Source organism: Cuculus canorus, chromosome 6 (genome assembly GCF_017976375.1).
Source record: "Cuculus canorus isolate bCucCan1 chromosome 6, bCucCan1.pri, whole genome shotgun sequence".
Classification (NCBI taxonomy): Eukaryota; Metazoa; Chordata; class Aves; order Cuculiformes; family Cuculidae; genus Cuculus; species Cuculus canorus.
In genome coordinates this window covers 29,861,697-29,878,089 of record NC_071406.1, presented here as the reverse complement: position 1 = coordinate 29,878,089, position 16,393 = coordinate 29,861,697, and the positions used below count along the sequence as shown (strand labels likewise).

Here is a 16,393-nt window from a genome sequence, read left to right as displayed (position 1 = left end):
TAAACAGCTTCCACACTTACAAGCAATAGAGCAGGTGAGAACAATTTTCAGCTTTGATTCTTACATATCCTTTTATAGTAAGTCTGTCCTAACTGCATAGACCTTTTGTACAGCAACGGTAGACAAAGAAAAATATGATTTCAAGTTCAAACAATACTAAGGAGGATTTAGAAGACTATTTTTATACTAAACGTAAGAGGCAAAACCCCACAGCTGCAACTAGAACCCAACTAACCCTCATTCAAAATGGGCACAGTCAGCAAAGACTCTTCAACATCCACATTCCTTTTCTTCTACTAACACTAATGCTATTGAATTTGATTACACTAATTGCTAGCTACTGACATTTGAAAACTTACTGAAACAAGATGCATCTAAAATGGCCTGTTGCATCAAATGGATCCAGTTTGCATTCCTCTAATAGATCCCATTCTAATTTACCACAGCAGCCCTTACCTCATGATATATCGAGGGTTTAGATAACGATGGGATGGTGAAAGATAAAACTCTGTTGTTTCCATCTCTGTCAGCTATTTCCTGCATTAAAAAACAAAACAAAACAAAATAAAATAAAAATCCAAGCAGAAGTAAGGAGACAGGACTTGGAACCACTTTCAACTCTTAGAAGGCATTTAACAAATCAGAAGTTAGATGGTCTGACCTGATAAGATCATTAACACCATTACATACATATTTAAAAGGCGGTAAAGACCTCTATCCCAGACTGTGTTGCAGAATCAGTCTGCAATACTTAAGAAAACAGCATTGGCTGCTCCAGGGTGGCTTCATCAGAAACAAAAGAGAACAAAAATCTTTTCTAGCTCACCTTCACATTTTAACATTTATTTATAATAGAATGGCATAGTGGAACAAGGCTAAACTCCAAGCCCAAAAGACACAGACACATGAAGACTGATGAGTCACTTGCTGACAATGGGCAGTACTTCAAAATAAATGCATCAGAGAAGAAGTGAAATCAAGGGAACTGGCAAAGTTTCATGAGGCACTCTATCAGTTAAGAAACGCACAGCACGTCTTCTCAAAAGGTTGTCAAACTGGTCAGATTTTATAGTTGCTAGGCTACTACATAAGCAAAGGCAGCAGTTTTTAAAGCCAATATACCAAGAGCAATTACATAAGACTATACCACAAGGAGTTTAAATCTGCCTTTTCATTTTGTACAGCAAATTTCCAAACAGTGAGCTCTAGTCGTTCCAGTTTATGTGAAAACTTAGTCCAAGGTAGTACCGTACTTGTAGTAGGCTTTAAGGATCGCAGTGGGAGGACAGTTAATAGAATTTACCAGAATGCAAAAGATTTATCCTTATCTTTTGCTTTAGAGCATCATGAAAAGAACTTGACTCCTTCAATCTCAGAAAAATACCAACCTAATCAAAGAAAAAAAAAATAGTGGGAACCACTGTCCCTTTTGAGACATCTTTCTTCCTGAATCTGGAGAGAATGAAGAAATTGTCATCCTTGAAAGACATGAAATCACCTACATGACTTTCAAAGGAACTGCAAAAAGGACCTTTCATGAGAAAACGGTCAAAGATAAGTATGCTGCTTCAAACCAGCAAACAGTACCAAAAATCAGCAGTTTCCAGTGTTTTCCTATCAGAATAAATGTAAAATAACTGGATCTTCCAGCTGTCAGAGCTGATCTACAGACACACAACTGTTCTATATCTTATCGCGTAGACACATAGTATACAATTTAAAGGAGGGGTTTACTATGACAGCAGAGAGAAGGGCAATGGTTCAGTATAATAGGTTTTCAACTGCTATAACACAAGACTTCCCTTTAGAGAATGCTTCTCTTGGCTGTTTTGCTACACTGATCAAACAGCCTCATAACATTACAAGAATAAACATTACTTTTATTCCTAGTGGTCATTGACATGAAATTCAGATCAAAGCTTTCCTCAGCCAATGCCACTCATCTCACTTACCAAATTATAAATGCCAAGCAGCAGTGCTTCAATGCAACCATTACTCTGCCTATCCCTGCTGGCAGTAAGATGCAGATACACCCAGATCAATTCCGGCAAAAACTGTAGTGTGAATCTCTTGAGCCGAACTTCAGAACTACGATAAAGTTCAAAGAGCTGGTGGCAAACAGGCTCCAGGAGCTGCGGAAAGGCAAAAAGGCTCATTAATTACATTCCTTGATGGCAAGCAAGTGAATGAACCAAAGTGATACCTGCATTCCTTTTACAAAGATCTGTAAGGACAGACCTGAGGGGCACTGGGATGAAGCACTGGGAAACATGGCCTTAGTACAGCCACTACCATCTTGTGCTTTGTGAACAATATTCTCTAGCGCTGTCCCTACGGGAGTTTTTTGAATACAAGTACTAATTTAAGACATGCAATGGACACGTGGCTTGGACTATGTGCACCATAAAACTTTAACGGTGCAGTTGTAAGGTTTATAGAAGTACAAAGGTCAAAGATTATATAATAATGCTAATAACAAATTAATTGACAGAAATATTTATTAATTTTTTACCTACAGATTTTTAGTCTCAAATCCAAAAAGTATACGTTTGTTCATTACAATGCAAACTAATTTTGCCATCTTAAGCTGCCCTCCCAGTTTCAGTACAAGGTACAAAAAGGACCTTATCCACTCAGTGTGATGTAAGTGTGAAAAAAAATCTGCCTTTTTAAGAGTCTACAATGCCAAATCAATAGTTAAGATGCATCCGCTGAACTGTTAATGAACAGGAAAAAAAACAAGTAAAAGAACCTCATCAAACTTCCTCCCCTTTCCCCAAGACTAATCAAGTTTTCAAAAATAAAGTAAGAAAAAATTAATTCCAAGAGGAATTTTCATGAGGTCTAAAGACTGAAGAATCCATGTAACCTAGTGTCTGTATTCATCTAGAAGAGTTATAGAGTCAGAAAAATAGAGGCCATAATCTCAAGTAAGTCTCTTTCTAACCATACATGCTTTATGCTGCTCTCATATATACGTACAAAATAATATAAAACATTAAATTATACATATAATGTTTTTTCAGCAATAAAACCCCAACATTTGACCAACACGGTAGCAGTTGTACTGGTGAGACAAAACCACAAAAATAGGAACTACCCAGTGCAGAGCAGAAGATCACATGAGGCATGTATGACTTCTGTTTCAGCACACGTTCTCACTCCCGAGGATACGCAGCTCAGGACTTGCAGAGCATTAGCATTTCATAGACTTCTACGCATTCTTATTTCATTAATTTTTCTCTTCATCAAAATCTTAGTACTCAGTACTAATTTCCTGCAGAACTCACTGTCAGTCTTTTGCTATGCTGTATGAAGAGGTACTTCTTTGGTTTGTTGTGAACCTAGTGATTCTATGATTCTATGAACCATCCACCCTCTTGAAAACTGAACAAGTCCCTTGCTATCAGCAGAGAGACAGACATTTCTACAAGTGATTAGTTTGAATGTTTGATAAATGTGCAGTGCCATAAATCTGTATGACTGTACAGCTTTGCATATGCATATTTAGATGTCAATATTTTACTCTAGTGTATCACAAATCGCAAAGCATAAATTTGACAGAATTTTCTATCAAGACAGCTACCTTAAGAGACCGAAGAGAATGTGAATACATTAGTTTCACCTCCAGTAGACAGTTGTCTGGTCAATGAAGCACATTTTAAAGCACTAACTACATAAGCTGTAACATGACATCTACATAAAATAAAACTTTGCTATCAGACATATCTCCTCTTACACAAGGCTCTGGTGTAAGTGCTTTGGCAACAAGCCTTCTGACTGACAGTCTAGTTACTTTAAGTTAAAAGCCTGTTTTTACAACAGAAGCAAAGAGAGACTCAAGAGGAGAGAGAGGGAAGAAAGCTAACAACATTGATACAGGACGAAAGAAGTCATTTGAAGCACACAGATTTCAACAAGCCGTCCATGTAAAATACTCCATCACTTAATTTTGGTTTGAGATCTAAATGAAATTAGAAGTCCACAGGGCTTCTATTGCAATAATTTTCTTTCTCTATCAAGTTGAGCACATGTTATTTTATCTAGTATATTTATTTGAGTATTTCATACATACATGGCACTTCATGGGCAAAAGATGCATGACTACACTCTTTCTTAACATTTACTTAGTAGAAACTCCTATGTGAAAGTGACACTAACTATTAAAACCATCTGTAACAGTAAATGTTCAAATCCTCAGAGACAGAACCGTATCCTTGTTTTATGAAAGGCTTAGCACATTTCAGACGTTCATATAAAAAAAAAACAATTAATAATTCAGAGATCACTGAATAAATTTGGTTTTCCTTGAAAGAAAATATGAGCAAGCTACTAGTGTAAAGAGAAAAAAGAAGAAATCAAGAGAGAAGAGGAAATCAAGAAGAATAAAGAAGAAAAGGGGAAACAATAAATAACAAGCATATCTGCAAGGAGATTAGAAGTGCAAGAAAAGCTAACCAAACATTATCAGGAGCCAGATGTATACAGCAGCGTTGCTATACACTGTACTTCTACTAGATTAGAAATGACAGCAGCCCAAAGCTGTTTCCTATTTTAAATTAGCCAGTCTAATCAAGTCCCATTAGAGCAGTAGAAAAGAATAATTTAGCTGAAGTCAGGCAACCAAAGCAGTTACTGAATTTATTCTGTTTTATTTCAAATGAAAAATTAATAACATCAGTCTTTTACACGAAGCTAAGCTACCTAGGAAGGTACAAGCAATGTCCAGTCACTGGTGCTGCAAGCATGTAAATACATATTTCCAAAGACCTTTCTTTCAGTCCAAACTCAAAGGAAACTCAGTAGCACTGCAGTCAGCCAAAAAATCCAAGCTAAAAAATCTCTTGTAACTGTATCTCTTCCCTGACAAACTAAAATTTTTTTAAAGAGCTTTCCTATTAGCATAACCAATACAAACAAAATTTTTACTGGATTAACTATACCGTAAGTGACAATGATATAATTTGCAGACTTTGTATTTACACCTCACAGATGCAAGTCAAGTCACACTTTAAGTTAGAGGATGAATAGCTCTAGTTTGGCTTATTTTACAAATTTGCCAAACCTTAAGAGCCATAGCATAAAGTTAAATATAATGTTTATAAAATGAGGTCCAAAGATTGGAAATGCTTGTCTTTTTGAAGAATTCATAGAATGGTTTAGGTTGGAAGACCCCTTAAAGATCACCCAATTCCAAACCCCCTTTCAATCTTGGTAGAAAATAATGCATTAATTTTGGGCTTAACTATAACATGATGGGTGAAATTAGTTGTTATTTGAAAAATACTGGGTGTAGGAAGTGTCTGGCATTGTAAAAGTGATGTCACTTCAAGGCTGAGCTTTCCAAGTTAAACCTAAATAGCCACACATGAATATTCAGTGTTTAAATTTCAGTACTGCATTAACTTAAAGTCCATTGACCATTTATGCCTACAACCATAAACCAACTCAAAAAACTGTAAAACAATCTAAAAACAGTACTTCAAAAGCACTTTACTTTAGAATTAAAGTATTATGCAAAAATCAATGCATATTTTGGTTACATAAACTGTTTACGAGCAAGATCAGTCTCTACTCTTCAAATAATTTTCTGTTCCAGTCATTATGTTCTTCATATTAGAAGAAGTCAGGGAATTTCCTAAAAGGTAAACAGTAACACTTGTATTTAACTTGACAGGATGCTTCCCTTCCTTGATAGCTCTCAAATTGGTAGAGAGCTGTCAAAAAAGAGAAACACCTTGGTTGGTTGTTTTGGTTCCTGAACATGTTTCCATATTAAACTAATAATCCTGATCTTACCAAGACAAAATTATGTGATTCTAGAAAAAAATCATGTTTGCCCTACGCAGTTTGCCCCTTTCAGGAAGTTTTAAAAATAGTTCAACTTCATGATTAAGGTGTACTAAAAGAAAAACACTTGTCCATCAAATTTAAGAATCCAGAAAGTAAATCTTTATAATAGTCTACCATATAAGCTTTATTTTCATAAGCAGTCAGTTATACTTCTAACAAATAATGCTCTATAAAGCACATTTAAAATAAAACCTCACTTACAACCAAATATTACCACAGAATTATGCCAAGTAATGAATTTACTATGGTTACACCCCTCACACGCAAATAAGTTTGGAAGAAGTGCAACAAGAAAATACATACTGCCTCAACAAGCAAAACCTGCAGTTAGTCATCTTTGAGTTTGGGATTGCTTATCTTACACCTGATATCAGAATCAGGCCCAACCAGCAAGAGCAGTTCCAAAGACTAGTATTTGACAAGCATCAGTGTGTAATAATATAAGATTACTGTCACACCCTTAAGAAGATACTCTTTTTGTAAATCTTCTTTTTTTAATGATGCAAAGAACCAAACAACAAATCAAACGCTCAAAGCAAAGGAAAGTGTCTACATTTTCAGAAGTATACACACACACACACAATACATATATACCAAAAGACAACAACAGCAACAGTGGCTTCAGATTGGAGAGAAAATAACAGTAGCTTCAGTACAAAGAAAAAGGTCGCTATGCAGGTTATTTGTAACACTGAAATGAAGCTGACAACTATGAAGGTCTTTTTAATCGCATGAGCATTATGCAATCTCCTTTAAGCTCAATCAAGCATTCAGGTTCCAAAAGCAGCTGAGCTTTGCTCAGGAAAATAAAGAACTTCCTTGCTGGGTACACTCACCATTTAATTTTTAAATATACGATAGATCACGGATGGTAAATCAAATATTTAGAAGCATTTTATCTAAAGTAGTTTACGCAGCAGAGAATGGAATGCTTAGAAAATTTATTCAGAAGTTGTATTTCACACACTTTCCTAGAAATGTTCATAGCAGAAGCCAATGGAATTGAAAGCTCAGTTTAACGTCATTTGCAAAATGAATTACATTCAAGGGTAAGCCGAGTTTTCATTGCGTATATTTATATTTTGGGGCCTTGGTTCTGCTCTTGTTTACAGCAGTGTAAACCACATTCCACAAATGTGATGCTAACATAAGCAAAAGAAGATCTGGTCATTATAATAGGATTTAATAAATTGATTCCATCTTCCAGTGTAACAAGCCACCAGGTGAGAAGCATATTGCTCTTACCAAGTTTCAGCGTAAGGCCTACTTTGTCTCTGTTACACCTGAAAGGTGGATTCTGAGGGGCTAAAAACCTCCAAAATTCATGCCAAATAAAGTGTAACAGTCAGCTGGGGCAAGTAACATCTAGCAGGCAGCATAAAGTGCATTTTTGAGAGCAGATGAGGTTGTGTCTTACCAGGAAGGCATTAAATTGTCAAAAAAAAAAGAAGAGGGATGATACCCATGTCAGACTACGTTAGAAAGCAGAATTGAAGCATCTCTTCTCAATTACTCTAGTTTCAGTTGCAGAGGTGGAAGATACAAGAATGTGAACAAATCTTTTTTAAAGTCTCCTACCTCATTGTTTGGGTCTTGAATGACCTTATAAAGAGATGGTACCAGCGTTTTTTTTCGGTGCAATGTAGCTGCATAGCTTGAAATTTGTGTTTCAGGTAATGCCTGAAGAGAAAAAGAAGTGTTACTCTGGTAAATCAATGCTTCCAAATATTAAACATTTCCACAGAAGGATTCAGTCTCATCCCAGCATCAATAAAAATTCCTGAAGTTCAGTAAATTTTCAGACTTGTACTGGATAAACTAGATTATAAGTTCTTCTCCATATGAATAGGATTTGGGAGCAGATACCAACTTTAAGGGTTAAATCCAAAAGCAACTTAAGATTCACATTTCTTTCGCTCCAGGTTGATATGAGGATTGTCTTTCTTGGTATACTGTATCTAACAGACACTTTTTAAACTCTTTATCAGATCAACCTGAATTATTTAAGAGGTGTGGATAATCTAGGATGAGCATGGACAGCTTCAAGTCTCACCAAGCAACCACATCTATGGATTTTGCATCCTTGGCTCTAACAGCAGCATGTAATGACTTACCGTGTATCAGCAATGATGTGAGGAATTACTAATTTGTAATCTAAATAAAAGATTAATTTCATATCAGCCACAAAAATTGATTTTCTTGCTTATGCATTATCCTGTATTTCACTCAATATCCTTACAAACACGCAAAATAGCTTAAAAATACTTTGGATTCTTCATGACAAACCAATCAATTTTATGCAGACTGTAGGAAAAAACAGCAAAGTATTTTTCTTTACTGTTTTTTTAAACTCCAAACATTACTACTAATGTTTTAAGCATAAAAAAGTTGCTCAATATGAAATTCAGGCAGTGTTACCCAGCTGTTAGTTAAATTCTATCAGTTTGATCTATACAGATGCATATGCTTTAAAAAACACATTGCTATAGCAGTGTTCTGCTCTATAACAACAAACGATAAACTGCTGTTACAATTATGCATTGTATATTATGTAAGAGGTGACTCGTTTACATAGACCTTTGCATGCTTTATACATTGTAAGAAGTTGGAAGATCAAGTAATAGATATTTAAAATGTTTATTATTGGATATTAAGAAAAAAAATATCCATGTTCTGTGGTATAAAACCCATAGTACAGCTATCATTCATCTTCTCAGCTCACCTTGAATTCTGACAGCCATTCTTCCACGACACCTCGTTCTGATCCCAGCATTTTCTTACTTCTTTTGTTTCCCTCTTACCTTTAGAAAAGAAAAGAATAAAGAAATTAAGTAAGAGTTCTAGCAACAAAAATTCTACCCCAATGAAAAGCATTAACCTATTTCCAATAGAATTACATAATATCAAACAATTGGAAAAGTTGTGGTTTGGACAACTGGTCCATTTTCTAACAATGATTAAATTGTCTCTCTTCAGACTTCTAGTTAAAACTACTGCACATTAACGGCAGAGGAGGAAAAAGGAGGATTCAGTGCTTCGGGCCAAAATGTACATTATTTAAGACAAACACATCATCCCATTCTTGCTCCCTTACCAAATAAAGTACTAAGAAAAGAGAAGTGGAACAAAGTAAAGAGCATAATGGAACAAATCACATGAGACATTGCCACGACAGTTCTAGATACAGGTCAAAGTAAAGTAGTTTCATGAAACCACTTATTAGAAATCCTAATAGCAGAACTTGACTCCTTAAACTTTGCTCTTAAAGCATTTTGAGGCTTCTCGTTCAAATGGCAGGATTTAGCTCTTCTAAAAGAATGTTGGAATTCTCCAAAACAAAAAAATAAACTTGCAAGGAAAATTGTTATTATTTTACATTTTATATACAACATTCATATTCTAACATCTTTTGAATTCTCCTAAATTTAATTCTCAATGAAATAACAAGAACGTCCAAAACACAAGGCATCATTATAGACACCTTTGCTTGGTGTTTAAATAGGTCTAAGCCACAAGGGTCATTTTATTTTTCTGCCATGACCTCAGTACAGGTTGCCAATACACGGAAGTCATTAAGGTCTCAGAAAATTTTAATCTAATGAAGTGAAATAAAGCTGTAGCCTAATACCAGATACTCAAACCTACGAATAGTGACCTGAAAAGGGATAAATTGAAGAGACGGTAAAATATAAGAGCTGTCTGAAACTATACAAGATATAAGACAGCAATTCTTAGTTACAGTTTAATCAGAAGTTTAATTCTACAGGATCTGCGGGTAAACAATTGCCTGAACAGAAACAAGAACAGAAATAGAAAGTCTGTGAAGGGACACTGCATTTTAAGAGATACTTTGGCCACTGTTTTTTTTTTTTTTTTTTCTGTGTTTTTAAAGAAGTTTATATTGCTCTATTACAATCATATATGACAAAGGTGTCACACACTGTTATACATCCTTACCACGTTTTTCCTAAAAACTACAATAAAAACTACAACTACCCATTAGCTTCAAAGCTTTTTTTTCTTTCCTTCAATACAGTCAACTTTTTCTAAAGTTCTTTTAGCCTGGGATGAGGAAAAAAAGAGAAACACTTCCAAAGCCAGATGATAACAATTTTTACAATTTTCTTTCAGATGTGTTTTGAAATTTATTTAGGATTAACCAAAACCTACAGTTTTGATATACAAGTTACATCACGGCAGTCGCATGATAAATGGCCTTTCAGTAGCCAGACTACATGACTGGAATCACCTCTTTTGGCCAAAGAACACGTTTGTTTTGATTTATGAAAGAAGATTTCTGTTTAAGGGCAGATCAGTATTTGTTAAACATAAAATGAAGTGAAATAAGATTAAAAAAAAAAACGTGTTGGGAAGCTGTAAGTTCAATGTTAGGAGCCTTGCATGAACAGGGCTACGTACAGCATTTCCCATGGCCCTTGACAGCAAGTCAGTCAGAGAATACAAACTCCTGTGGGTAATGAACTGCTCCAGATTTCTAAAGCATATTTAAATATCCTAAAAGATACGAGATTCAGAAAGAACATTAGATTAATTTAAATTGAAGTAACACTTGGGTGACTTACTTAAAAAAAAGTGCTGATTTATAATTCCATAAAAAAACACAACTAGATAGATATCTGCAAACAAAGGTTTTCAGAGATATCATTTTCAATAGAAAGGGAAATAGGTATCAGTCATCAGAATGAGACATGGATAGAAATTAATTTAAAACAACACAGGACGTGCCACAGAAGACAATGAGATCTAGTTCAACTTTAACCTGGGGAAAAAAAAATATTTTCAAAGTGCAACATGCAACTTTACCTCTTTAAAGAAGTCAATTTTCTAAAGGAGGAAGAGGAGGAGGAATGCAGCAGTTTTTCAACCTGGGATGCATTTGTCAAGCCTTCACGTACTGTCCCGTTTTCTGAAAGGTGAAAAGAACCTGATGGTCATAAAATTAGGAGAATTACAGTAAAGCAAACTAAACAGTAACGTAAATTTATCAAATCCACTAAATCGTATCTGGGTCCTTCTGTAACAAAGGAATTTGCCATTAAAAAAAGAAACAAAAAAGGTGGGGTGGGGCTTGGCATTTTAGCAGGCATTTAGAAGGGACGAATTGCCTTCCTCCAAAAAGGTGGCTTTGCCACTCGTGGAAAAACAACATATCAGTGGTGCTCAGTACTACAAGCACACTAGAATGGAAAACTGAAGCACTATTTCTTACAAAGAACAGCGCAATAAAGACTCAAGATGAAATAAAAGAGTAATACTTTCATAAAATGTGAGCTGAAATGACACTGGCTTTGGAGAACATATACCTCTTAAATGGAATCTGTTAGAGACTCTTCCTAACATTGTTCTTAATAGTTATTCCTTAGAGCCAAAATTTCAATGTTATTGCAAAAATCGTGTGTCACACTAACGTTCACCTTTCACTGCAGGATGCCTTCATGATGAGCGTGAGGTAAATAACACACAAGTGAGTCCACTCTGAGTAAATTACAGGATTTCAGTACCTGGAGACCTCTAATAGGGAACTGCACTATATGAACAATAAGCATATTCCATTCTATACTGCTTATTCAATTAATCACTTTTCCAAATTACTGTATTACTAAAAAGTCCATTTTTTCCTTCTCTGTGCTAATTAGCAATAGGGTAATAGGACGCACCATCTTTTCCAGGCTACAATGCAAATGAAATTCCTTGCAGAAACCTTAAATAATCCGAACGAGTGAAATTAAAATCCTCCTCTCCTTTCCCTGACAATATTTATGAGGAGTTTGAAAAAATAAACAGATTTCTACCGTATGGGCACACAGTAGCTCAGTTACGTATAAATTTTTAAACATGCTCAGGAAAACTGAAAGATAAACATATGTATATATTTAGCTTATTACCAGACATGCATCTTCAAGACAGAATCTCAGGTCTAGAAGAGTTGATTCAGGACTAGTAGAAACTTCCCAAGATCTACAACATGCTAGAAACAGCCTTTACATCCTGACATGCTATCTGATATACACTATTTTCTCTCATGGGGTCCCAACTAGCCCTGTTATTACACTTGCTACTTAGAGGTTCAGTTGTACTGCTGTGCCCAGGGTCAAAACCAAAGACACAGAACCTGGAAGTTCACTGGCTGGGCATTCCCAGAGCTGTATTAAGTTAGAAATAATATTTCCTAAATAGGCACTGGAGTTATTTTAGCCCCAAAGAAAGAATTACTCTTGTATACCTGCAAATCAAAAAAGAGGTTTTCTATTTCTGTACAGTTTTCCACACAAAAAGACTAAGCACAAGCAGACGTACCCAGACCTGGTTGGAGAATCAGGCTGCAACAGTTCAAAATTTTTCATTCACTTGGTTTACAAACCAAATCTGCAGGTTTTCTATAACTAAATTCAAGTAGAAGAGAATTAAAAAAAAATAAGATTATATAGCATCACAAATGGGGTGTGGGGGTTCAAACAGTTCTACACATCAAAACCAGTAAATAAAATTGTCCTTAAATCAGAGGCAAACATCAGCTGATGGCCAAAAATTCCTCTTTTTTCCAAATGATTCCTTCAGCTTGGAAGATACTGTTAAAATCTAGAGGCAAGAAAGTGCTCTCCTCCAGCACTGTATAAACTTGAGATCACATGGACTCTAAAGTTGACTATTTCCTGGACAAACCTTGCAAGGAGGGAAATTAACCAAACTGAAAAAAAAAAAATAAAATCAAAACAACAAAGAAAACACAAATTCCCCTTCTCTTTACACTGAAATGCACAGCAATATGTATAAAACCACAACGCAGCTCTAACAGGAAAGCCAAATGCATATTCAATAAAACTACACTAAGCATCAAATACTACTGTATATTTTAAATAGCAATGACCATTCTTTGCCCTATAGCACTACAATTCAGAGCAAGACTGCAAGGAGAACACTGAGCAAACTGCCGCAGAAATAAAGAAACACAAAACGCTGTCAAGAAACAGAAACATCACGCAGGTTAAAATGTTGTAGTTTGGAGAAGAATACTACAAATAAGTGAAACAAAATTAATTTAAGAGTTAGGAATTCTCTGGAGTAAGAATTTAGCCTGGCATTCTAAATATATTCACCCCTCTTACGTCTGTTGAGCCTTAGAGAAAGTCTGCATATAGCTGTTTGTCAAGCAAGTCAATTAACATAAAGTTAAAAACTGAACCTGTGCTAGTGCCAAAATTTCAGTGCAGTTTGATGTTACAGTTAAGCCCACCCAGTCACCAGCTACCACGAAAAAGGAAAAGTTGACTTTCCCCTCCAGTATCCCACATACTTCTCTCCCAATATTTGGGCCATGCACTGACCTTCAAGCAAGCTCTGTTTAGAGACTTCTTCCAGTCTAAGTTCACTTCAGAACCAAAGCCATACCTGCTGCCTAGGAAAGCAGCCATGGTGAGAACAGCTGAAGCACAGAGATTATGCTGTGCCCTTTAAGAACAATGCCAGAAACACAATCCAGTGCACAGTGTTTTCTTACACGTGGTACAATAAGACTTTAATAGTTCTACTCTGAAAACACAGAACCATTTTTTGTTAGGGTTGTGTGTGATAATCTCCGAAGTATGAAAAGGATTAGAATATGGGGCATCTACCACAGTAATCTTTTTCTTTTTCAACCCTGAAGAAAAAGACAGAATTCAGAGCTTTTAGTACATTTTAGGAGAATGGAGGAAAAGAGAACTTTACACAATAGATCTTTTTGGGGCACCTCTACTGTACAATTTACCCATTTTTACTCAATTAAAATTCCACACTCAGCTTCGTATGGTTGCTTACATAAATACAGATAGTTGTTCTGATGCTTTCAGAATGTTTTTGATGGGATGTACATTAAAGATCAACAGTATGAAAAGCACCTTATCTATGTGTCAGTCTTGCACTATGTTTACAGAAAAATATAAGTACAAACTATTCATATTTCCAGTGCTACATTTGCATTCTCCCTAGAAGATTTTTCCAGATGTTATAGATTGCTTTGCTCATGCAGCTCAAGAAGGATGCAGACATATAGTTCTGCTGTGTCAATACAGAAACAGCCCACACCTATTCCAGCCAGGACTACTATACTGATTTGGTTTTAGAACAAATCACTTCTCCCTTTGAAATTTTCTGCCAGAATATTAAAATCATTTTTAAGGACTTGTACAAACAGGCAAGATCGTCAGGTCATGGATTTAAAGTACAATCACTCTATAATGACTCCTTGCACGAAGACCTAACAGAAGCCCAGAAAGCATCCTAGTGCAGTGCCTGGTGGCTGCGTTGCCTTGCTGAGCCCCCTCCAGGCTGCCCCAACCTGCACAGCAGCAGTCAGGCTGCACCTGGTGGGCTTTGCCACTTCTGCCACGCAGGAGCACAAGTCCAGGAGCTGTGGGACTACCTCAGCCCAACGCACAGACCACCCTCTGGGATCTTCACATGAGCATCTGCGAAGCACATCTCAGGCTGGCGTGCCGTCCCTTTGGGGAGGTGGGGTGGACATACAGATACATACAAACACACATATATCTCAAGCACCATGTAGGTGTGTCCCCAAAATAAACTGGCTCAACTGCATTAAATCCTGTGCATATTTATACCACACTGAAGCGGCCTGAAACAAGTATTGAATTTCATTTCCAGAGTGTTCATGTGTCTCCTGAAGCAAACAAAATACAAGCAGCAGAAGAGATTTTTCACATTTATTTTAAAATGACTATGGTTTTTTTTTTCCCCTGTTATAGCTCAGGGGTTCTTATAACAGGTAGGAAACATAATAATTAAGCAGAAATTGAGTTATTAGTAATAGTAATAACTGTCTTTGAAAGTATCAAAGTTAGAAATAAAACTTATTACAATAATGAAACAAAAGTAACTGCCCAAGAACTTTTGACATATACAGTAACAGGCATTAGAAAGAGTTTAATCAACCTCTCTTACCAGAGCGCATGCTTTTCATTTACATTTAGAGTAAAAACACACTGACTAAATAGATTAGTATTTACCAGTCAGCATTTCAACCACTAACCAAGATCAACCTCCAACAGCAAAATGATTACCCAAGTAATCGGAGCGAGCAGCACTCACCTTACAGATATACCAAGCATTACAGTGAGGATCAAAAAGAAAAAATTAATTCTACCTCATAGATACTAATAATTGTTGACATTTAAGAAGATTATCACTATTCAAGTATGCACAGGGTTTTTAGTTACTGATTTGTATTTTATTAGGGGTTTTGTTTGTTTGTCTTAAAGAAACCAGGATTTTATACTGGCTTTAAAAGGACTTCAAGAATGAGTCCTTTTTTGGTCACTACATATTAGCTGTCACATGTATATAATGTGAGACCTAGCTGCATGATGAATAACAACATTATATATTTTTACCTCAAAAGCTATGGAAAGAATATTTTGCAATTAAAACGTCTCAACAAGACGAACAAAGCTTCAAAAGCTGCAGGAACTAGTGCCACTCATGCAAAAGAACACTGCAGGCTGCTACTAGGTCTAAAAGAACAGAAAACTCCATTATCAATATAGCTTGTTTTTCCAAGCCACACAGACAGTCTTCTCGTATTTTTAATTCCTTACTGCATTTGGAAAGAAGAGTATTTAAAGAAAGATCTTTTCATGCTGCTTCTGTAAAAAAAGTGGCATGGAAAGCATCAAGAATGCAATCTTCCTGTGAACTAAGACTACATTCAATTCCTTTGATGCAGAATGTTCATAGCTCCATATCAACAACACCTTTGTTTAATATAATTAATACTCCAGGAAGCAGAACAGATAAAAGACAACATGAGATAACGTGGTCAGAACTACATGGGAAAAATGCTCCCTATGCTTTCCACATACTTTAACAGACTGGTGCACTCTGGAGAAAGGGAAATGGGCAACACCTTGGTGAATGAAGACAAAAAAAAAAAACAAACCACAATTTGAACCTCTCGTGATGAATTATTCCTCAATGCAGAGGTTTAAAAGACCAAATGGAAAAAGACTGGCTAATACATTCAACAATTTCATGAAAACATCTGCTCAGGAATGCATCAGTAGCCAGAAAAGAAATCAAGATGTTTGACCACAGAGAAGTGGTATGAAATAAATCTGAAAACGTATGAGTAAAGCATACAAAATTGATAATATACTCTGAAATACTGGCCATCATTTGCTTCAAGTAACAGAATAAGTATGTATAAGGTGGAAGAGGGCTTAAGAGACAGTTAATGACAAAGACTGTGAAAAACTTTTAACCTCGATATGGGAATAATTTTAAAAATCCAAAGAAAAAAGCACTCTGTTCCTTAGAAAGAAGCACATGTCATTAAGCAGCAGAGAAGGTAGAATGGATTTTTTGTAATAGATGAATGCAAAATAAACCACTAAAATGTGACAAAGTAGAAATGCTAGGTCGCTAACAGTATACTGGTTTTCATACTGTAAGAGTAGGACTTAGGATAAAATATCACGAAGGCAATAAGAACAGATTTCAGATAAATATTATAGCACTTGTGTTA

The 16,393-nt window shown here is 35.8% G+C and overlaps 1 protein-coding gene across 6 annotated transcripts in view; it reads right to left on the bottom strand.

The window, feature by feature from the left end:
• Window positions 1–16,393, bottom strand: part of HYCC2 (hyccin PI4KA lipid kinase complex subunit 2) — a 54,989-nt gene that overhangs the window by 21,505 nt on the left and 17,091 nt on the right. For 5 of the 6 annotated variants that reach the window (XM_054069910.1, XM_054069906.1, XM_054069911.1 and 2 more), the window contains exons 3-7: window positions 10,678–10,780; window positions 8,576–8,654; window positions 7,432–7,533; window positions 1,953–2,132; window positions 457–537 (exon numbers count right to left, since the gene is read on the bottom strand). In XM_054069910.1, coding sequence (XP_053925885.1) covers window positions 457–537; window positions 1,953–2,132; window positions 7,432–7,533; window positions 8,576–8,626 — 414 coding nt within the window. In that variant the 5' untranslated portion in view covers window positions 8,627–8,654; window positions 10,678–10,780. Of the gene's footprint in view, window positions 1–456; window positions 538–1,952; window positions 2,133–7,431; window positions 7,534–8,575; window positions 8,655–10,677; window positions 10,781–12,171; window positions 12,258–16,393 lie in introns of all 6 variants that reach the window. The other variant, XM_054069909.1, reaches the window with a different exon arrangement.